The sequence below is a fragment of the Episyrphus balteatus genome, chromosome 1 (genome assembly GCF_945859705.1).
Source record: "Episyrphus balteatus chromosome 1, idEpiBalt1.1, whole genome shotgun sequence".
Taxonomy (NCBI): domain Eukaryota; kingdom Metazoa; phylum Arthropoda; class Insecta; order Diptera; family Syrphidae; genus Episyrphus; species Episyrphus balteatus.
Window position 1 is genome coordinate 99,536,559 of NC_079134.1, and position 24,866 is coordinate 99,561,424.

At 32.9% G+C, this 24,866-nt stretch overlaps 1 protein-coding gene across 1 annotated transcript in view; it reads left to right on the plus strand.

Annotated features, from left to right (window-relative positions):
* LOC129906542 (uncharacterized) overlaps positions 1-24,866 on the plus strand; it is a 134,346-nt gene that overhangs the window by 15,459 nt on the left and 94,021 nt on the right. The window contains exons 2-3 of the mRNA XM_055982331.1: positions 6,812-6,855; positions 21,325-21,551. Of these exons, the coding sequence (XP_055838306.1) occupies positions 6,812-6,855; positions 21,325-21,551 (271 nt within the window). The remainder of the gene's footprint in view (positions 1-6,811; positions 6,856-21,324; positions 21,552-24,866) is intronic.

The following is a 24,866-nucleotide window of genomic DNA, read 5'->3' on the forward strand; positions in this document are numbered from 1 at the left end:
TATGATCAACAACCAAGCTTCTTGTGATGACGACATCAACCGCCGAATAAGTGTAGGGTGGATGAAGTGGCGCGAAAACTCTGCCATCTTCTGTGACCGAAAAATGCCCCCTAAACTGAAAGGAAAGCTCTATACTGCAGTTGTTCGCCCGGCACTTACATACGGTTCACAATGTTGGACAATGTACAGAACGTATGAGAGTAAACTGACAGCAGCTGAGATGAAGATGCTTCGTATGACAGCAGGAGTAACAAAGCTTGATCGAATCAGAAGCAAGAAAATCCGAGGAAGCCTTCACATCAAAAACACCATCTTGGATAAAATACAGCATGACCGTTTAAGCTGGTACTGTCATGTACAAAGACGAAACCCTGAGAACCCAGTTCAAAAGGCGAACGCTTACGACGTTCCAACGCAATCGCGAAGAAGAGGCAGGCCTAAGAACTCATGGAGAAGACAAATGCAACGACAACTGCATTCAGTTGGCCTTAGACATGGAACAATTCAAAATCGAGAAGCCTGCTGACGTTTCCTGAGGTCAACCCGGCGAACCCCACATGCGGAGCCGTAGTGTGAAGCAGTAAAGTGGGAGAGTTGTGACCCCATCCGAGATCATGACCAGTGTTGCCACAAGCTGAAATGAAAAGTCGCTAGGCCAACCCCTAAAAGTCGCTAGATTGGCTGAAATTCTGGAGACAAAAAGTCGCTAGAAGTCGCTAGGAAAAAATTGTAAAATAAAGCTCAACAAAAATTTATTTTGGAATAACTTTATTTTTTTTTTTCAAAATTCAAAGTTATTTAAAAAAACTTAAGGCTAGAGTAACAAAAAACAAATAAAGGTAAAACAAAATAAGAATTCAGTCTCGTTGTTAATAGGTATTTAGATATATAGATAATTCATAAATCTTTTGGAATAAAATACTTAGTATTTATTCTGAATCACATACAAAAAGATCAATATCGATTTCTTCAATATTCTCAGTTGCAAGAACTTCAACAGCATTATTTTTAAATATCTACATTTGTTTTTAAAACGATTTCTGGTAGTTCATAGGTTTGACAGTTTTTGTAAAGTAATTTAAGCTGATTTCGAATAAGAATAATAGAATTTAAAGTTTTTGTTGACAATTTGTTTCTGGTTTTATTTTTCACAAGGTTCAACTACCAGTGCTTTTATATAATAAAAATAGTATTTACGTTTCACAACTCAGAAATGCTTGGCTTCAAAAGTCGCTAGAAAAGTCGCTAGAAATAATCTAGCGACATCAAAATATTTTTTGTCGCGGAAAAAGTTGAAATGTCGCTAGATCTAGCGACAAAGTCGCTAGAATGGCATCCCTGATTCATGACTATCGTCGATAATGGAGAAGAAGAAGAAGAATAAAAATATTGTTTTAACATTTTAAATATCATAAAACACTTTTTATAGAGCATTTTTGGCTGATATTTAAAAAATGTCAATTTGATATTTAAAAAATGTTAAATTGATATCGGTTTTTTTTTGGTGTAGGAGTGAAAAGCGTTACTTATTTGACATCAATAGCACTTCTTGTGGAACAAAAAGAATGTATTCTCTGAACCGTCATTAAAAAAAGGGACAATAGATAGAATAAATTAATATCAATAAAATAAAAAAAACGGGCTCTATTAAGCACACAAAATCAAGGAGCACACTTTAAATAATTGTTGTAAACATAAACAAACTTAAACTACAAAAAAAAAATTGTAAATTTATAATACATTTATCGAAGAAAATCGGCCCAAAAGTCAAAAATTATCATGGGTAAGAAAAAAATAGTTCCATTTAAAAATTAATATCTGAGCAATTAAAAAAGATATTAAAATTTTGCAGGTACAAAGAATAGCATTTCTTCTAAAAATCAAGACATTAATGAAGTTTTTATCATAAGTATTAACGGAGTTATAAACATTAACATGAGTAAAGGCATGCCAAAGTAAGAGTTTTCTTAAATCATCGCTAAAGGGTATCAACTTTGCAGATAGGGAGTTACTGTAGAACAATTCTTTTCATCCCTCAAAATTTTCTTACCTCATTTCCGGGACACGCTGTATAACAATGAATTAAACATAAATTATTAAATTTTTTAATATACATACCTTTTACGCTAATTTGTGAATAAAATTTAATTTTTTTATATGAAACGTGTAAGGAACGACTTTTTGAAAAAGTATGAAAAAATGGTTTTCTTTACCGAGCTGAAACTCAGAAATTATAACAGTTAAAAATCTGAAATTTGAAAATTTAATTGATAGCTACCACTGTAAGGTTTAAGTCTGCAAAGTTTAAATTTTTGGAACAAATTGATATATCGGTAAAAAGTAATAATTTAATTGAATAGTTAATCTTTATTTTAATAATAAATAGTATGAGAACAAAAGGTAAAATGTGTAAGGTTCGTGTCTTTTTTCTAACTGCACAATAACTGTCAGATTATACAAATATGAAGAATAACATTTTATAATGATGTGTATGTGTAGAGATATTAGTACATAGGTTTATATAATTAAAGTACAGTGATGTCTATCGGTGGACACAACATTTCTCTCCCCTTCAAAATTATCGTCTTCGGTGTCGAATGTTAACAGAGGGTGCGAATCTGACAACCGGATGCGTTGTGATCGCCGTAGCTGTTGTTCCACTGATGTTCTTGGCTGTGCTTCAGAGTATGTTGATGAAAAGGTAGTCGCAGGTTTATGTTGTTCGGAGTGATTAAGTGCAGCTAAACGTTGAGCTTCATCAAACTCACATATCCCGATGGATTTTTTTATTTGATTCTGATGCCTTCTCGTGACACCTTTCTTAGTTTGTGCCTCAAACATTCGATTGCCAACTTTGTTTGTGATTTTGGCTGGTATCCACTTTGGTCCTTTTGAAAAGTTTCGGATATATAGTTCTTCTACAATCATGAACTTTGACTTAATTGGGAGCTGCTTAGACATTTCATCACGTGGTGCTAAATGTGACAAAAGGGTACGGGGCTGTCTTCCATGGAGTAGCTCCGATGGTGACTTTCCACTTGCATTTGGTAAAGATCTGTAAGAAACTAAAAAATCTAGTAAGGCTTTTCTTTTATTATTACCATCTTGAAACAGCTTTCTCATAGCGGACTTAAATGTCCTAACCATTCGCTCAGCTTCTCCGTTGGATGAGGGGTGGAAAGGAGCTGATCGCATGTGTTGTATGTTACGCTCAGTACAAAACTTCACAAATTGTTCCGATGTAAATTGGGGTCCGTTATCAGAAACGAGCAGCTGAGGTAGACCTTCTATGCCAAAAATGCTTTCTAACGCTGTAATGGTTGATTCGGCTGACGTATTTGACATTTCGACCACATATGGGAAATTAGAGTAAGCATCTACGCAGATAAGGTACATGCCCGACAGAAATGGACCAGCAAAATCCACATGTACTCTCTGCCATGGTTCAGATGGAATCGGCCAGCTTGTAAACTCCTTTCGTGGATTCGCAGCATTCTCTTGACAGGTTTCACAGCGTTGTATCAATAACTCAATGTCATGGTCGATTCCTGGCCACCAGCAATGTCGACGAGCTAACTGTTTTGTACGAACTATACCCCAATGGCCAGCATGCAACATCGCCAAAACTTTTTTTCTAAGCTTCAAAGGAACGATGACCCTGGACATATCATTTCCTTTTTCAAGTAAGACTCCATTCTGGCGAGCTAAAGCAAATCGCCGCCAAAAATATGGCTTTAAGGCTTCGTCCTCTTTTGTAAGTTTTTCAGGCCAATCAACATCTAGCATTCGATTAACCTTTCTAAGCACTTGGTCCTTACATGTTTCTTTTGCTACCACCTTTGCATTGATAGGAAAATCAATTTCGTCATTCAGCTCTTCGGTAACCTCAAAAATTTTTTCCACTTCCATGTCAAATTTCAGATCGGGCCCTACTGGTAGGCGCGACAACCCATCAGCATTCCCATGTTGACGTGTTGGCTTGTATCTGATGGTATATCTGTATGCCATTAAAATAATTGCCCATCTTTGTAGTCTGTGAGCTGTCATGGTTGGTAACTGCTTGGTGGGGCTAAATATGGACAAGAGCAGCTTATGGTCAGTAACCAGCTCGAATTTTCGACCGTAAATGTACTGGTTAAAATTTCTGTACCCCAAATATTATTGATAGCGCCTCTTTCTCAATTTGGCTATACTTGACTTCTTGTACATTCAAAGTTTTGGATGCGTGAGCTATAGGGTGTTTGGAGCCATCTGGAAATCGATGCATTAACACGGCACCAATGCCATGAAACGATGCATCAGTTGCTAGCAGTGGTAAATTATTTGTTAAATGCACAAGACGAGTAGGCTTCTTGTTGGCGTGCGTCGGGTCCAAATAAAACGTGCGTTATTTTTTCTTAACTCGTTGAGCGGAGCTGCAATTTTTGAAAGATTATTAATAAATTTTCCATAATACGTTACTTTTCCTAAAAAAGCTTGCAATTGTTTTAGGTTTTTTGGAGGTTCCATGTTTTGGACGGCTTGAATTCCAGTATCGGTTGGCCTTATGCCTTTAGCACCAATCTTGTGGCCAAGAAACTCGATACTTTTCTTAGCAAACTCGCACTTCTTAACTTCACAGTGTAGACCAAATAACTTTAATCACCCCAAAAGCTCCTTGACGTTTTCGGCATGCTCTTTATTGTTACGGCCTGTAACAATAAAATCGTCAATAAAAACGGCACAATGATTCATTCCAGCAATGACTTGATCCATTAATTTTTGGAACATGCATGGAGCACTTGCAATTCCATTGGGTAACCTGAGATGCTCAAATAATCCAAAATCTGTATTAATTACCGTGTATTTTCTAGATTCCTCATCGAGGGGTATTTGAAAATAAGCATCGCTAAGATCAATCTTCGTAAAATAAACACCTCCTTCTAGCTTGTGAAAAATCTCTTCAACACGGGGAATATAGTGGCTGTCTACATCAAGCTGTGGATTTATAGTTATTTTAAAATCCCCGCAAATTCTTACTTTACCTGACGGCTTTCTACGACGATTGGATCAGCCCACTGGCTTGAATCAATTGGACGTATGATTCCTGCAGCTTGTAATCTGCTTAACTCTTCTTTTACTTTAGCTTTTCAAGCAAAGGGAGTAGGGCGAGGTTTAAAAAATTTTGGTCGAGCATTGTCTTTGATATATAATTTAGCTGCGTAGTTCTTGCAGCAACCTAAACTACTATCAAAAACATCAGTAAACTGGCTACAAATATTTTCTATTGATACTTTTAATTCAATTTCATCTTCCTTGCTAGCAGTTGAAAAAAATATAGTATCACAACAACTCACTTGAAAATTTAACGTGTCGAACCAGTCCATTGCCAAGATGTTTCCACCTTCATATGTGTCTGCAACTAACAATTGAAGTGCATGTCCTTTGCCTTTGAACTGAACCTGTACGTGAACATAACCTTTCACGGGAACCGCATGATTTCCATAAGCCCTAAGCACCTTATGAGAATTAACACAAACTGGACTTCCAAACTGTTCATATGTATGTTCTCAACCCTATCATAGAGCACGTGGCACCTGCGTCGATCTGAAAGTCTAGCTCGACCTCATTTACCAACAATTTGGCAAAAAATTGCTTTCCTTGCCTAGCTACATCGGTGCCTCCTTCTTTTAGAGTGAGAATTTGATCGATTTTGTCTTTGCCGCAATCTTTTCCTTTGCCAACACACAGACGATATAGACCTTTTATTTTACAAATTCTACATTCAGCTTCGCGCATCGGACATTGAGCATGAGTGTGTCTTACCCCACAACCTGGACAAGATCGTTTAGATTCTTTTCGATAATTAGAAGACAATTGTGGCTTTGCACTTCTAGAATCTGAAAATGAACGACCTCTAGAGCGCGCATGCTGTTTTTTGTAATTGGTTTCAACATGATTAACTGTCTGAGATGCACTGTTATCACCTTTTATTGTCAAAACTGTTTTTTGTGTCGATTCATAAGCTTCAGCTATCTTCACAACGTTATCCAAGCTTGGATTCGAGTGTTGCAAAGCAGCTGAACGGACTGGGTCGTGTCGTGTATGCAAAACAATTATATCTCTTATCAGATTTTCTACAAACGGTTGTTTGCATTCTTTTTTGTCACACACAAATGCACAGTCCCTAGCAGCACCCCGTAAATCTGCCACCCATTCTGCATATGTTTGGTTATCTTTCATTCGCATTTGAAAGAAGGCATAGCGGGCAGCAAGCACATGTGTTTTATCAGCAAACCACACCGTAAGCTTAGAAATCACTAGAGAAAAATCTACTTCTTCTACTTTCTTATCTGCAAACAAATTTCGAATGAGCTCGTACAATTCAGGGCCACACCAAGATAAGAAAAATGCTTTTTTCTGGCCATCGTCTGAAGAATAACATTTTATAATGATGTGTATGTGTAGAGATATTAGTACATAGGTTTATATAATTAAAGTACAGTGATGTCTATCGGTGGACACAACACAAATAATTTGGCTGGAATTTAAAATTGTTTGGAAAAGGTCCCATATTTATTCCCATAAGAAACTTCAACCTCTTGGAGGCACGGGTTAGAATTTAGTTAGAGACTTGAAACTTGGGGAATATTTTTTTTTATTTATTTCCAACCGTATGAGTCCTTGGGAGCATAAAAATTCCAACTTTTTGAAAATAACGACCACCCTAATGCAGCTATAATGGATTAGCTTTTTCAATTACGAGTCTCCTTGTTAAAAAAGAATATTTTCATTATAAAACCTTTATGTTTTGTTTTTTATTTCGTTTCAGGTCAGCGGTGGTGCGAGCCTCTCATGCATTTGGTGATGAAAATAGTGAGTGATTTTTACCTATATATATAATATTATTTCTTTGTATTTTATAACTCGTTGAAGGAAAACTGAAAAAAAATTATTATACTGAACAAAAATTATAGTAAAAATTAGTATGCGTACATCTTAATAGAGGACTATAATATTCATTTGTAAAAATAAACAATACATTTTGTACAAAATATAGATATTTAATCGCAAAGGATTCACTTAGTCACTTTCACAGCATTTTACTTAAAAATTTATGGTTTATGTGGCATTGTTTACGAATGAAAAATCGTTTTTTAAACGCTTGGGAAAGTAGAGTTCTCGATTGGGTACTATGCTCGCATCGTAATTTTTCCTGAAAAATAACCCAATGTAAAATCAAAATGAAGAATTGGTGTTTTAAAATACTTAAAGTAATTTGAATATTTTAAGATAAGGTATTTAGAAACGATTTGAAATGTTTTCGTTTTTAAATGACATGAATTATACAATTTTAGGCTGATTAGATACTTAGTAACGATTTAAAATGATTTCGTTTTAAAAAAAAGTTAATTATACGATTGTAATTAGAATTACGTTGAAAAAAATGTTTTCGTATTAGTTTTGCCTGAAACAAGCTTTAGTAAGTGTACCAGCACCCAGCCAGTCATGAATCTTTTGTCCCTGCTTTATCTTAAACCTTCATCCCAAATTTCATCAGTGTGGCATGTTTTTCACATGGATGTTGGTTATATTTTACCTGTTGAATTCAAAAAACAAGAACCCTTGTTTTTAATCGGCAATAATTTTCGTAAAGGAATCGCATTGACTTTATTTTTATGCCATTAGATTCAGCATCAAAAAATACATTGAAAACATGTGTCATATGAACATATTCGACTAACAATTTTTTTCAGTATATTTTTGACCTTCACCCTTTCCCTCTTGTCCGCGGACTAGCGGATAGAGGAAACTTCAAAACTTTTCACAGATTGTAAACCCCCAACACCAAGCTGTTATTTTTTTATTTTTATTTTTGTATTTTTAAATGGGACCTGAGGAATTATACAATTTTAATGATTTGCAACATGAAACCTGGTAATTTTAATGATTTAAAACATAAAAATATCAAATTTTAATGATTTCAAACATCAAGATTTGTTTAGAAGCCAAAATTTGCACCTCTTGAATTGAAAAGAGACTCGTTGTATCAAAAACTATTACGATATGTCATAACATGATTGCAATGTTTATACATAGCGAGCCAACCACGAGAGCCATTTTATATTTCATACATCATGTTGAGCGCCAACTTTGCTTCGCTACTTTTTTCTTTCACATGATTCCGAAAGTTTAAGTTGATAGATAACAGCACGCCAAGATACTTGAACTCAAGAACTACTTCTATCGACTGGTTATTGAGAAGCCAAGTCTCTTCACGTAGTCTATTCCTTCTTCGGTTCTCAAAAATCATTTTTTTTGTTTTCAAGACGTTGATATGAAGATCCCAAGTCTCACATTAAGCCTGAAGTTTGTTTATTTGGAGTTGTAGAGTTAAAAGGTTTTCTGCAAGCAACACCAAGTCATCAGCGTAAATTTGCTGACCAACGAAGTTAATGCCACCACTTATAATAGTTCTTCAGACATCATAATACCAAGTTTTATAGAATTAAACTTAAACATCATTTTTTTTGCAATATATAAAAAATGTGATGCTGGCCAAGCAGAAAATTATAGGGAAATCTTTATTCTAAATTCTATCAGAAAGATCTTCGCCACAACTCTATATGGAAGGCTTTCTTCATGGATAGAAGATTTTAACTGTTTTGTGCAAAAGTAGTACAAAATCAATCAAGCCGTAAGGGTATAGGGGAATCATCCAAAAATCAGACGCAAATTCCGAAGACAATAATTTCACTTTGATACAGGGCTAGTAAATGGAATACATTGATAAAAATCTGAAAACAAAATTAGAGGCTTTTTTTAATTTGGAGACGATTTGGCGGATGTCTTCATTAATAAAAAAAAGTCAATGAGGACCGACCTATTATAGAGTATATTAACCCCTTGTAGCCCTATGTGACATTTCTGTAACAAACCGAAAAAGATCGCCCAAAAGCTGTAAAAAACATATTTTTATTCTTTTAAAGCTTCTTACATAATCTTTAAGAATAGGGGGGTTCACATTGACTAACTTACCGGACAGACCAGCCGCCATTTGGTCTGATCTGATGCTGTTTTGATAGTGTGAACACCCATCCGACAGCCTGTCCGGTTTGCCGGATGGTTTTCAAAAAATTTTGATTTTTTGGTGGTCGGACGGACATGTTAGTCAATTAAACGACATATCTGTCCGGCAGACAGTGATAATCCATTGTCTCTAATTTGAGAGCAGAATAGGGTAAAGATATATTAAAAATAAGCTGAAAAGTGGGTTTTGATGAAAATTGTCTGATGAGTGTGAACGAAAAATATAATTCGGCCATCAGGCCAAATGACAACCGGTCTGTCCGGTAAGTTGGTCAATGTGAACCCCCCTAATTGCTTAATCGAAATAATGCGCCTTATTTCTAATAAATAGTACCAATAGTTTTTAATTGGCAGTTAATGTTGAAAGTTCGGCTTTTTTGGAAAACAAGCAAATTTATGTAAAAACTACGAAATTCAGAAAAAATTATTTTTCGTGCATAAACTAACGGTTTTTTTTTTTTTAATTTTAGGAATGCGCCTAAAAATATTATAATATTATATTAGATAGCTTTTTGTTTGAATTTTTGCATTTATATACAAAAATAAATTATTTAAACTTTTTTTTTTACTGCGTAAATTTCGAAATAACTAAGTAAAAAATTAATTTATTGAATTTTTAAAAAATATGTGTTTTATTATAGTGAAAGCCCTTTCAATTGACATTATTAATTTTAAAATTTACGATGTTGGGTAACAAGGGGTTAAACTTAAATTTTTAATTTTATTTATTAATAAAGCAAATGTTATTATGCCGTTTTTTTATTCTGAAAATATATTGTCCTCCATTGTTTCCAACTAAAGTTGGGAACCCTATCGATAGTACTAAAATTGATTTCTTAAAAGCACAATGACTAACTATAGCTACCAAAATTGATCGAAGTTTTTGTGTACCTATACTATTCATGCCTCAAAAATAAAAGTTCGTACATTTGAAAGGAAGTAAAAAAACGGCAACAACAGCAGTTGCTCAACGAGCAATTTTGAGATCTGCCTCCAATTCGTGGGACTCTGCGGCAAAAATCAAACAAAAAACTGGTGTTCCCTGCAAGTGTTTTCACAGTCCGCAGAGTAATAAACAGTGCGGATCATTTTAAACGATTAAAACTCCAAATGAAACCACCTCAAGCAACGAAAAGGTATTCGTTTAGAATATTTTTTCGTTGGAGTCTTTTCTGTATGAGCTGGAAAAATGAGTGGTTTTTCTGATGAGAAAAGGTTCAATTTTGATGGCTTCATAATTGAAGCCATGCATCGGGGCTATCAAAATTGAACAGTGTATTGAAATTTAAAAATCTGTAATTCTCCTAAAAAACACAGGAGCCAAAAACTAATGTCGTTTTCGATTGGGCGTCCAGAAGCGTCCGGAAGCATTTGGAAGTCTTCTGAAACCGTTTATTTGACTTGAAAATGACAGCAAGAACGCTTCTCAAAAGAGAAATTCTCTTCTCGATTTAAAATCAGAATCTAATCAAGAAGCACTAATACATGAATATTAAGAAGTCAGAATAATCACTCAATCAGTTTTTTTTTGGTTTTTCATTCAAAATGTTATTTTTTCTGTAATTAAACAAATAAACGCATTATGTACTTACTTAAAATATTCTGCAAACCAACTGTACCATTAATTTGTTGAATATTACCGCTTTTGAAAATAATTTATAATAAGGGTATTCACGTAACGAGATAATTTTCTACTTTGTAGAAAAGTAGAAAATTCCCCAAAAGGTTTAAATGAACACCCCATCAGAAAATAATTGCGTAAACAAGGGAAACAAGCAGCTGTTTGTTAGACGTCAAATTGAACTTATAAAATTTGTTTAATTAAAAAATTAAGCCAAGCTAATTTTACAAATACTATGCAACAATAAAAAAAGTGTAATTTGCTCAAATAAAATAATATTCTCTTTTCAATATTAACATATTTTATTTGTGGTTATCTGAATAATAAGACATAAATCGCGTTCAAAAAGATATTCCAGATACGGTGATCCCAGATAGCCTATCCGATAGGTGATTGAACACACCCAAAGTTTATCAGATTTTTTTTCTACGGTTTCTGCTTCAAATTTGTGAGGTAAAATTCTATGATTTGCGGAATATTTTTCCCATACAAATTTTGACAGCTCATTTCTATGTTCCTATGGGTTTTCCGCGTTAACGTGAATACCACTAATATTTCTTTTGAAAGAAAAACAAAATTTATTTATATTTGATATTTGAAATTTCACAGAATAATGGCGATTGGCTCTCCGGAAGCGTCCGGAACAGGGATGGAAAATGACATTTTTTAATTGTACTGAAAATTTTATTTGTATTCTATTGAAATGGGTGCAATTGTATTGAAATATAGTTTTCATACGAGAAATTAATTTAAAATTTAATCCAAATGTTATATTTGCAAAAACTCTTAAATTTTTGTATATACATTTCGTTATTTTCTGCGCAAAAGAGTAATTTTTATATTATTTCGGTAAAAAATATATATGGGAAAAAGTTATTCACAGAAGACTACAAGAAGTATTAAAAAAAAATGAAAAAAAAATGCAACAATGTGGGGACCCAAAAATAAAAGTGTAATTTTGGTTTTAAGATTACAATATTTTTATTGATTAATGTCGAAAAAATAGAACAGTTTCATCAGTTTTATAAGTATTAATATAATAAATGAATTGTAACATTTATTTTGGTTAAAAAAAATCTGAAATTAATTTAAACATAAAAATAGATCTGTCGTTTATTACTTTCAATTTCCTCTGTTTTTGAAATGTTATGGGGACTTTCCACGTGTCGATTTTTGCCGTGCGGCGAAGCTTTTCGACTCGTGTGAACGTAAGTCGCAGGCGACAAAAGTGACAATCCCCATTGGCGATTGGTAAAGTTGAAATGCGCTACCGGTGCACAGTGGGTCACCTCCCATACAAAGTGCGGTCAAAAATATTATGACCATTTTTTTTTTTAATGAAACACCTGTATTATCATTTTATATGATTTATTATTGCAACAAAATGCATTAAGTCAGTTTTTTAAAATTTTGGTTATTTTCAAGAAAAATAAAAAAAGGTAAAAAAAAATGGTTAATGCCGGAAATGGACCTGCCTGTCAGTCGAGCACTTTACCCTTACCCTCTAGTTCAGTCTTTTATAAAAATAACAGTGCAAAAAGGAAGAAGCACTAATACATGAATATTAAGAAGTCAGAATAATCACTCAATCAGTTTTTTTTTGGTTTTTCATTCAAAATGTTATTTTTTCTGTAATTAAACAAATAAACGCATTATGTACTTACTTAAAATATTCTGCAAACCAACTGTACCATTAATTTGTTGAATATTACCGCTTTTGAAAATAATTTATAATAAGGGTATTCACGTAACGAGATAATTTTCTACTTTGTAGAAAAGTAGAAAATTCCCCAAAAGGTTTAAATGAACACCCCATCAGAAAATAATTGCGTAAACAAGGGAAACAAGCAGCTGTTTGTTAGACGTCAAATTGAACTTATAAAATTTGTTTAATTAAAAAATTAAGCCAAGCTAATTTTACAAATACTATGCAACAATAAATAAAATGCACGACTGGGTCGCACGAACTTGCTCTTAGAGTTAAAGTTGCTTAAATTTTTAAGATATTTTTATATAGAAATTTGAAAAAAAAAAAAATAAAATTCGTTTTTTTAAAAAAATTAAATAAAATCTGAAATTAAATTGCCCTCCAAAACAAGTATGCAGTTTTTATTGATATATTAACATGCATTTTTAGAAGAAAAAATTTCAAAATCGTTAGAGCCGTTTTTTAAAAAACTAATTTTTTATAAATAATTTTTTGGAAAAAAAGTTTTAAAATAAAATTGGTATGCCATTTTATAGAAATCGCTAATCAACATCTAAAAACAAAATTTCAAAAAAATTCAATGTCCCGTTTTCGAAAATTTGATTTTTCAAAAAAAAATTTTCAAAATTTTTTTAAAAATCCAAAAATATTTTTTTTTAAATTTTATTTTTGGCTTATATTAAGATTTGATAAATGCTTCTTCACAAAAAGTTTCGTTGAAATCGAATAAGCAGTTTCGGAGATAATCGGATTTGAAAAAAAACGGTTCTATGGCAGGTACCGTTAATAATGATTTTCAAAAAAAAATTTTTCATTCAAAGATAGACCTTAGCTTAAAACTAACATTTGAATTTTTTAAACAAAATCGTTGGAGCCGTTTTCGAGATATTTCAATTTTACTAAAATCGTTATATGACAAGTACCGTTATTTTTGGTCCAAAAAAATTAATTCCAAAAACCCCTCTGGAGAGTCGCCAAATAACGCTACATACCAAGTTTGACATTAATCGGTCCATCCGTTTAGGCTGTAGCTCCTTATACAGACAGACAGACAGACTGACAGACTGACAGACTGACAGACTGACAGACAGACAGACAGACAGACAGACGGACTTCCGGGACCCACTTTTTTGGCATTGTCTACCATCGTAATGTCATGGAAAAATGTTATCTCAACTTTTTTTTTTGTACGAATACATAACTTGATATATAGTACCTATATCGCAAGTAAAAAAGTGTAATTTGCTCAAATAAAATAATATTCTCTTTTCAATATTAACATATTTTATTTGTGGTTATCTGAATAATAAGACATAAATCGCGTTCAAAAAGATATTCCAGATACGGTGATCCCAGATAGCCTATCCGATAGGTGATTGAACACACCCAAAGTTTATCAGATTTTTTTTCTACGGTTTCTGCTTCAAATTTGTGAGGTAAAATTCTATGATTTGCGGAATATTTTTCCCATACAAATTTTGACAGCTCATTTCTACCGATAGAAAATTCTACGGTTTCTACGGTTCCTATGGGTTTTCCGCGTTAACGTGAATACCACTAATATTTCTTTTGAAAGAAAAACAAAATTTATTTATATTTGATATTTGAAATTTCACAGAATAATGGCGATTGGCTCTCCGGAAGCGTCCGGAACAGGGATGGAAAATGACATTTTTTAATTGTACTGAAAATTTTATTTGTATTCTATTGAAATGGGTGCAATTGTATTGAAATATAGTTTTCATACGAGAAATTAATTTAAAATTTAATCCAAATGTTATATTTGCAAAAACTCTTAAATTTTTGTATATACATTTTGTTATTTTCTGCGCAAAAGAGTAATTTTTATATTATTTCGGTAAAAAATATATATGGGAAAAAGTTATTCACAGAAGACTACAAGAAGTATTAAAAAAAAATGAAAAAAAAATGCAACAATGTGGGGACCCAAAAATAAAAGTGTAATTTTGGTTTTAAGATTACAATATTTTTATTGATTAATGTCGAAAAAATAGAACAGTTTCATCAGTTTTATAAGTATTAATATAATAAATGAATTGTAACATTTATTTTGGTTAAAAAAAATCTGAAATTAATTTAAACATAAAAATAGATCTGTCGTTTATTACTTTCAATTTCCTCTGTTTTTGAAATGTTATGGGGACTTTCCACGTGTCGATTTTTGCCGTGCGGCGAAGCTTTTCGACTCGTGTGAACGTAAGTCGCAGGCGACAAAAGTGACAATCCCCATTGGCGATTGGTAAAGTTGAAATGCGCTACCGGTGCACAGTGGGTCACCTCCCATACAAAGTGCGGTCAAAAATATTATGACCATTTTTTTTTTAATGAAACACCTGTATTATCATTTTATATGATTTATTATTGCAACAAAATGCATTAAGTCAGTTTTTTAAAATTTTGGTTATTTTCAAGAAAAATAAAAAAAGGTAAAAAAAAATGGTTAATGCCGGAAATGGACCTGCCTGTCAGTCGAGCACTTTACCCTTACCCTCTAGTTCAGTCTTTTATAAAAATAACAGTGCAAAAAGGAAGAAGCACTAATACATGAATATTAAGAAGTCAGAATAATCACTCAATCAGTTTTTTTTTGGTTTTTCATTCAAAATGTTATTTTTTCTGTAATTAAACAAATAAACGCATTATGTACTTACTTAAAATATTCTGCAAACCAACTGTACCATTAATTTGTTGAATATTACCGCTTTTGAAAATAATTTATAATAAGGGTATTCACGTAACGAGATAATTTTCTACTTTGTAGAAAAGTAGAAAATTCCCCAAAAGGTTTAAATGAACACCCCATCAGAAAATAATTGCGTAAACAAGGGAAACAAGCAGCTGTTTGTTAGACGTCAAATTGAACTTATAAAATTTGTTTAATTAAAAAATTAAGCCAAGCTAATTTTACAAATACTATGCAACAATAAAAAAAGTGTAATTTGCTCAAATAAAATAATATTCTCTTTTCAATATTAACATATTTTATTTGTGGTTATCTGAATAATAAGACATAAATCGCGTTCAAAAAGATATTCCAGATACGGTGATCCCAGATAGCCTATCCGATAGGTGATTGAACACACCCAAAGTTTATCAGATTTTTTTTCTACGGTTTCTGCTTCAAATTTGTGAGGTAAAATTCTATGATTTGCGGAATATTTTTCCCATACAAATTTTGACAGCTCATTTCTACCGATAGAAAATTCTACGGTTTCTACGGTTCCTATGGGTTTTCCGCGTTAACGTGAATACCACTAATATTTCTTTTGAAAGAAAAACAAAATTTATTTATATTTGATATTTGAAATTTCACAGAATAATGGCGATTGGCTCTCCGGAAGCGTCCGGAACAGGGATGGAAAATGACATTTTTTAATTGTACTGAAAATTTTATTTGTATTCTATTGAAATGGGTGCAATTGTATTGAAATATAGTTTTCATACGAGAAATTAATTTAAAATTTAATCCAAATGTTATATTTGCAAAAACTCTTAAATTTTTGTATATACATTTCGTTATTTTCTGCGCAAAAGAGTAATTTTTATATTATTTCGGTAAAAAATATATATGGGAAAAAGTTATTCACAGAAGACTACAAGAAGTATTAAAAAAAAATGAAAAAAAAATGCAACAATGTGGGGACCCAAAAATAAAAGTGTAATTTTGGTTTTAAGATTACAATATTTTTATTGATTAATGTCGAAAAAATAGAACAGTTTCATCAGTTTTATAAGTATTAATATAATAAATGAATTGTAACAATTATTTTGGTTAAAAAAAATCTGAAATTAATTTAAACATAAAAATAGATCTGTCGTTTATTACTTTCAATTTCCTCTGTTTTTGAAATGTTATGGGGACTTTCCACGTGTCGATTTTTGCCGTGCGGCGAAGCTTTTCGACTCGTGTGAACGTAAGTCGCAGGCGACAAAAGTGACAATCCCCATTGGCGATTGGTAAAGTTGAAATGCGCTACCGGTGCACAGTGGGTCACCTCCCATACAAAGTGCGGTCAAAAATATTATGACCATTTTTTTTTTTAATGAAACACCTGTATTATCATTTTATATGATTTATTATTGCAACAAAATGCATTAAGTCAGTTTTTTAAAATTTTGGTTATTTTCAAGAAAAATAAAAAAAGGTAAAAAAAAATGGTTAATGCCGGAAATGGACCTGCCTGTCAGTCGAGCACTTTACCCTTACCCTCTAGTTCAGTCTTTTATAAAAATAACAGTGCAAAAAGGAATTTTTTTAGTTTTACGTTGTAATTTTTTTTTCTCCGTGTATCGTCATTTAAACTCGTATTACTCGAAAAGGGGAAAAAAGGGGAAAAAACGGCGCTATTATTTCGAAAGGTAGGACGGTATTCTTCATTTGAGAACTTAAATTGTAGAGGGCACTCGAAGGCAAACCAACTAAATCTCTAACTTAATGAAAATTGAGCTAAATAAAAATGGTTAAAATTGCTTCGCTAACGAGCCCCATTACAATTAGCCTTAATGTTATTTAACAATATAATTTATGTTTTTAGAAAGTATTAACCTTCTCGTTTAATATCCATAACAATTTAATACTGTTCACAATTTTTAACACCCGCTATCACTATCGCAAGTTCACACCTTATAACTGCAGCGATTAAAAAACTGTACTTTTTTTTATATACCGACTTTGAATGGCTATTAAGAAATGAAAAAAAGGGTAACCGTCAATTTTTTTTTTTGGTTTTGGTTCGATGGGAGATTGTAGAACGTTGTTTAATCATTGGATTTTAAAAAATTGACATTTACTTTTTTTATTTTTGACCTATGGCGGGACCCACTGTGTGGTGGTCAAAACAAAAACTAAAATTAACAGGACGGAAGGAGCTAGCATCCGACATTTTACTATTTTTTGTTAGGGCTTTTGACATGGACGCCATTTTTAGAAATAAAAATTGTAAACATCCGTCCTGTTAAAATTATTTCAAAAGTTGTAACTACGGCGCTAGTAGTATGTGCTCCAATCACCAACAGAAAAATCCTAGTCGACCGACATATCGTGCGGCTAAAATCGACTCGTAAAAAGTCGGCATTAGATTAGGGTTGCCAGATATATTTTGACGAAACTAGTAATCGAGATGCAAAATCCCGGACTTTCCCGGACAAATAAGGACAAAAAAAGAGTACAAAACTAGGACAAAAAAAAATGCATAATTTAAAAAAAAAAATAACCGAACAATCCTATTAAAATTTAACTAAAAATCACATTTTTAACCCTTGTTCCCGTAGCATTTTTTTCTTATTTTTTCACAAATAAAAAAATAAATAAAAAACTCTGAGACAAAGTTTGGCCTTCTCGGTATAGTATTATAATAAACATTTGAGCTATAATACTAAAAAAGTTGCAATGCAATTCCAGTTAAAAAAATTTTGAAATTCCATTGAAAACCAATTGCAAATTACAAATAAAATTTTTAGTAAGTTACTAAGTAAAGAAATAGTCTTTTTGACTTAGCAACTTACTTAAGTGGCTTTAGATTTTCCTTAATCGTTTAAAATTTTGCCATATTGTATATATTTTTGAGTTTTGATTATATTGGAACAGAATACAAAACAGAATTGAGCAGATAATAAACCAAAATAAAAACGCCTCGCTTTTAATGAACTTGATTCGTTTTTTGAATAATAAGGGCCAATTAAACCTCAGATAAAGCCAGATAAACCTCAGAGCTTATCCCTAGGAATAAAAGTTTTTTTTTATATTGACATTTATTCTTATGATAGTCTAACTGACGATTGAAAAATTAGGGCTAAATGAATTAAGAGTAGCATACACAGAGAAAAATAGACCACATAAAATAGAACAAAAACAATAAGATTTCTCTATGGTTCTCATCCAAGAAGGAAATCTTATTTAAACAATCGGGTTTTCCTTATTGCTTTAAAATCTGCAAAAAAATAGAAAAAACGATGACCAGGCTGGGAATCGAACTGGAGACTTCAAATCATTAGTCGCCTACCTTACCACCTGAACCAACCTGCCATGAAAATATTGATCGCGATTTTTGTTCTAGTGCTAAGTTGGAAAAAAAAATCAACTTTTCAGTCAAATTTTAATAAGATTTTCTGTATAAAAATAATAAGAAATCTCCTTAAAAAAACCTTATTAATCGTTGATTTTAATAAGATTTCCTTATGAAATGTATGGACGGTAAGACAATATAGCAATCTGTTAGTTTTTAGCGGGTCATATTTTTCTCTGTGTACAAGTAGTGAGATACTTAAAGGCTAGAAAAGAGTACAATCCCGGACAATTGATAGAAACTATCCCGGACGTCCCCCACACAGCCAAAAAAGAGTACATGTCCGGGAAAACCCGGACGGCTGGCAACCCTACATTAGATTGCAAAAGAATTCTTAAGAGACAGATTCAAAAATTGTATTTTTGTACTCGAGCAAACTCATTTGTATCGAATTCGATACAATTGTATTGACTTTTCCATGCCTGGTCCGGAATCATTCAGAAGCCTTCTGAAAGTGTAAAGCCAACTTTGACAAATTAAACTATCTTATCTGTATGATCGATTTTAGTTTCACCTTAGACCAAAATTTGTGAATTGATGAGGTGATTGACACTTTTTACTCCAAAATCTATGACTGTTTCCCTACTTCTGTTCCTTTTGTGTTTAACAAAAACTTTATGTCTTCTCCACCCTGGTACAACAAGGAACTCCGTTCAATTTGCAACCACCGTAATAAACTTTGGCACAAGTTCCTTCAATCTAGGTCCTGCTCCGACTATTTGAATTACGTCATAGCTTACAATAATTTCTTAGAACTTTGTGATTACCTTTACTTAAATTATTTACATAAAATGCAGGTTGATCTCACTATCAATCCTAAAAAGTTTTACCAATTTATAAACTGTAAAAAAAAGTCGGATGGATATCCCTCAACTTTAAAACTCCGTGACTCTCTGTCTTCTGACCCTAACATTATATCCAACCTCTTTCAAGATTTTTTTAGCGAAGATTTCTCGTATAATAACTCTGATACTGATTTCGACTATTTTAACTATATGGAAAACTGCCCACAGACGTCATTCAACAGCATCAATATCTCCCTTTCAGTAGTGACCAACAAAATTAATAACCTCAAGGATGATTTCTCACCTGGCCCAGATGGCATTCCAGCAATTGTTTTAAAGAAATGCATTGCCAATTTAGCTCAACCGTTAACATCCCTTTTTCAGCTCTTGAACTCCAGTTGTGTCTTTCCTAAGCTCTGGAAAGACTCTTTTATCATCCCTATCCACAAAAAAGGCTGCAAAAATGACATCTTAAATTATAGACCCATTGCCAAACTCTCTTGTATACCTAAACTTTTTGAAAGTATTATTTATGAGTCACTACTTCATCATTGTCAATCTTTCTGTTCCCCTAAGCAACTAGTTTTTTAAAAGGAAGGTCCACAACTACTAACCTTATTCAATTTGTCTCCAAGTCATTATGTGCTTTAGAACAAGGTCAAGAGATTGACGTTATCGCAACTGATTTCAGCAAGGCCTTTGACAAAATTTCTCATAAAATTATTTTGTTCAAATTAAAAAAGCTCGGGTTTCCTCATTCTTTCATATCATGGACTAGGTCCTATTTAATTGACCGTCAATACCGAATTCTTTTTAGAGACTGTCTGTCTAAGCCTTTTCCCGCTATTTCCGGCATCCCTCAAGGTAGTCATTTAGGCCCACTTTTTTTTGTTTTAGCCATTAACGATGTTGATATGATTATTTCTCGATGTGACTTAGAAATTTACGCCGACGATATGAGAATTTCAGAAATAATTTCCTCACCTGAAGATGAACTTATTCTTCAAAGCGAGTTGAATACTTTCTTTACCTGGTGCCAAAACAATTTTTTGGAGCTTAACATGAAAAAGTGTCAAGCTATAACTTTTTCTCGAAAACGTTCAATTGCTTCGCTTAGGCAATACAAGATAAATGACCAACCTGTTCCTGTTGTAACGTCTATTCCTGACCTTGGTATTATTCTCGATTCACAACTCAATTTCCGTACCCACTTCGACAGTATCATAAGTAAAGCTAACTCAGCTTTTGGCTTCGTTAGACGTTGGTCAAAAGAATTTTCTTGTCCATAAGTCACCAAATCCCTTTATGTGACATTCGTAAGGCCACTCCTCGAATACGCCTCCCAAGTCTGGTCACCGTACCACCAAGTTCACATTGAACGTATTGAAGCTGTTCAGCGTAGATTCTTACGTTTCGCTCTACGCGGCCTTGGTTGGGACGATCCTTTTAACCTACCCCCTTATGAGGACCGACTGAACTCCTAAACCTACACACCCTTCGCTCGCGTCGCGATGCTGCCGATATTCTTTTTGTTCGCCAATTACTAAATGGTATCATTGATTGTCCCAGTTTGCTCCTTAACTTATCTTACAATACAAACAATCGTCAGCTAAGGTCAGTGCCTTTTTTCCGTTTATCCTACCATCGTACTGACTACGGCTTTAATGAACCCTTTACGCGTATGCAACGTAAGGCAAGCCTTAGCAAGTCCGCTCTAAAAGACGCTCTTCTGAACTCTCCCTGCTAAACCTCACACTCTCTAATGCACTTCAACTGCCCTTACCATGCCTTAGAATTAAGTTATAGATTTAGTTTACTTTTATAAGTTTATTTTTAAGCTCCGCTTGTACTAAGCTAATAAATAAATAAAAATTATAGGTAATTCATGTCATTTGAAAACGTTTCCATTCGAAATTATAAAATTGTAATAGGTTAAGATCGCTATTTTAAAAACAACCCATTCTACGACTTGATTTAACACATTTTTTTTGTGTATAAGAGTGTATTTACTGTTTTTTTGATATTAATGTATAAGTCTAATAATTCTTTTTGAAGGTCTGCGATATATGAAGATACGTAACTGCCACTGCTGTCCTTATGGCTATCATATTGACTTGGATTTTGTCCGTTATTGCGAATCACTGGCCAATGCCCAACCCACCGAAGAACAGTTGCAGCGTAGACATAAACGTCGTTCGAGAAAATCAATGGAATTCATGCTAGGTCTGGAAAATCTTTTAGAACACTGGGAACCAGCGAGCAGAGTACAATCTGTACTGGAGGTGAGAAATAGTTTGTACATTAGTTTAAGCCCAGTAACTTTGTTCATTATCGTGTAGTTATTCCTCAAATCTGGTAGTTTTGACTTTTGGTACAGTAATTGCTTATAATGAAAGACAAATGAACATCCAAATTTTTCGGATCAAAAATGTGTTTTTTTTATAAGGAACTGACTGCGAAGTGTGGTTTTATTCAACCAAAATTTGAAAATTGAAAGTGATGGCTTGTTTTAGCTGCTATAGTCTATTGAATATACCCTTTTCAATGGGAAAAATTCGTTTAAGAGTTTTTATTGCTGAAGAAGATTCCTTGCCACAAAAGTATGCTTGAGCCAAAAATGCTACCAAATCCATTGGTGCATTTCTGAGAAAATGACAACACTGGTCGGTTTTCAGCTTTTTTTAGTTTAACTCGAAAACCAGGGCCAACTTTAAAATCTTTCAAAGACACTTTTCATACACTTTTCCACAAATTATGAGTTTTAACAATTTTAAAAATTAGTTTTGTCTGAAGCATACTTTTATGGCAAGAAATCATATTCAGCAATAAAATCTCTTAAACGACCTTGTTCTATTTTTGCTCCGGAGCAAATTAAATAGAAGATTATAAGGTTGAAAATTCAATTAAATAAGCGAAGTCTTTCTTCTTCAAGAGTATTTTTGTCACAAAGAAATGTTTCTAATTTTGGCCGTTCAGAGTAATTCAAACATTCCACACTTCGAAAAAACTCAAAGCGTAAAAAACACAAACTAGTAGAGATGCCTTGAATATTTGGCCACTATTCGGCCGAATATCAAATAGAGTATATAAAAGACTTATCAACACATATTTTCTTTTAATTTAAAAATTTGTATTTATAATTTTCTAATGTTAATTTTTGGTGAATAAAAACTAATATTTCAGTATTTGTTGGTAGCAAAAGATTACGTCTACTTTTGTAAGCAATTCCAGCTTCTGAAAACGGTCTCTGACTCGTAAATGAATAAAAATACTTTCTAAGCATACATTACATACAATACATTCAAAACCTTCAATTTAAATTTATTACACAGGCAGCTTCCCTGCAATTATGAAAAGCCATACACAAACCTCTTCTATTTATTTTTATTTTCATTCAAAGCCTCCTTATTACTAATTAAATATTAAATGTTTTTTGGCTATAAAAGGAGAGCCAAAATTGACTAGGAAAGAGTCAGGATATTACAGAGGTAACACTTATCGCGTTTTACCCTTGGCCTTTTTTCTGAGAGTATTAATGAAGTGAACTCTTAGTCTTCTGTAATTACTGGTGAATAAATAACAGAAAAGAGAAAAAACACGACAGTAATACCTTTCAATAGAAGTAGTTCCATATTTTGTTATAAAAAAAAACTTCGTCTGTTCAGTAATATTAATTTTCTTTTAAAAATATCCTTTACTGTGCCAGAGTTTTATTAGAAGGTACCACGACTCCTCAACCGACTAAGCATCCTGCTACATTGTCGCCCAATGTTGGGCCCGAGAAACAAGAGGATAAAAAACGTTGAAGTGTAATAGCTGAACCGGCGTATAGCATTTTCTTGGAGCTTTTCGAGCAGCGACAGAAACAGAACGAGGCAACGGACGATTATCAGTTTAAAGAAAAACACCAACTCGTGAGGTAGAAACACAAATTCGTTGCTACAGCTGCAAGGCTTCTGAGTTCGTCCGTTCCAACTGTCTTAATTGCAAATTGCAAAAAAAGGGCCCGTAGCAGTCTTCTTTAACAGTATACAAACTAATCTTAGTACTGATCTTAGATCACTTTATGATACGCCACATTTAGGTTTGATAAAACTGTAGAACTTTTTCGTATAGCTTTGGGCCAGACGTCCCGATTTCGCCGGGACAGTCCCGGCATTTAGTCCCTGTCCCGATATCTGTCCCGATTTACAAATTGTCCCGATTTTGTCCCGACATTCCGTTTCTTTATCAGTCTTTGTTCGAAACTTTTTATTTCCGCCATCCCAGGGGATTAAGATATTTTGTACATCAATGCCAATAGTATTTACTATACCTTAATGTCTTGATTTAAACTTCTTTAACAAAATTGCAACAATTTTAAGCGGTCGGGAGCTAATGTTAAAATTCAATGAAAAGTAAACAATGTAAGACTACCCTTATAGCCCGTTTTCACTAGAGCCCAAATGAGAAAATTTCGCAAATTATCTCATTTCGAATTTCAAATCGTACAGGAGACTTTTAGAATTTGGAATTCGAACTGACCTAATTTGCGAAACTATTAAATTTGGGCTGTAGTGAGAACAGGTTTTAAAATGGATGAAAATGATTTTTTGTGTTTCTGTTTAAACTCACATAGAAGAATTTAATAGTTACTTATTTAAGTGAGATGTGGAATATTCACAATTATAATATATTCTTAGGTTTTTTTTTATTTTTTAAGGAATTTTAAACGTCCTTACATTCATAAGAAACATGTTTTAAGACATTTTTTGTCAAGAAGTCCACAAAAATTTAGGAGTAAGTACTATGCATGGAAAAGTTTGTATTTTACTATATTTTCGTATTTTCGATTTCATGTATTTTTTTCATAACTAATTAAGTCCGCGAAAGCGAATAGCTAGATGAAAGATTTTGAAAAACCTTTTTTTTACTACATATTTAGACCCCAACGATCATTTTTGCATCAAAAAATCTGGACTGCAAGAAACTTCGAGTAGTGTTGCGTTCAAACGACCCGTGTGTACTTTAATATAGTTTGAACAAAACCCTCTACGCCTTTTGATCTAAAAATTGATATATGTAAGTCAATTTAATTGTTTTATAGGTTTTTTTTTTTTACTTTTTAGTCGTATAATATTTGAAAGTAGATGAAAATTTGTTTGGATGGTATGAGCTCCCAAAGCCCCATACTTGAAAATTACCTACAAAGTTTTTGCGATGGGCTAAAATAGATTTGGGGTGTTTAATTTAATACACGTGTAAATATAAATACACGTGTATTTACAAATAGACGTGCTTCAGCTCGAATAATTTTAATACACGTGTAACACGTGTACCTTAATACAAGTCCAATAGTAGGCTCTAGTGAAAAGCAACATTTTACGAAAAAAAATATACATATTATTTCGGATTAAGGGCCAATTTTTTCACAGTCGATTATCTTTTAATCAAGGATTATTCCATAGAAAAATCCTTGATTAAAAGATAATCGAGTATGAACAATCCGGCCCTTAACATCAAAAAGAATTTCATTGAAAATTTTTTTTTGAGACCTCACATTCTAAATTTCACTTTTTGCCCATTCACTTGCATAAAGTGAAATTCGGTGTTCTGTC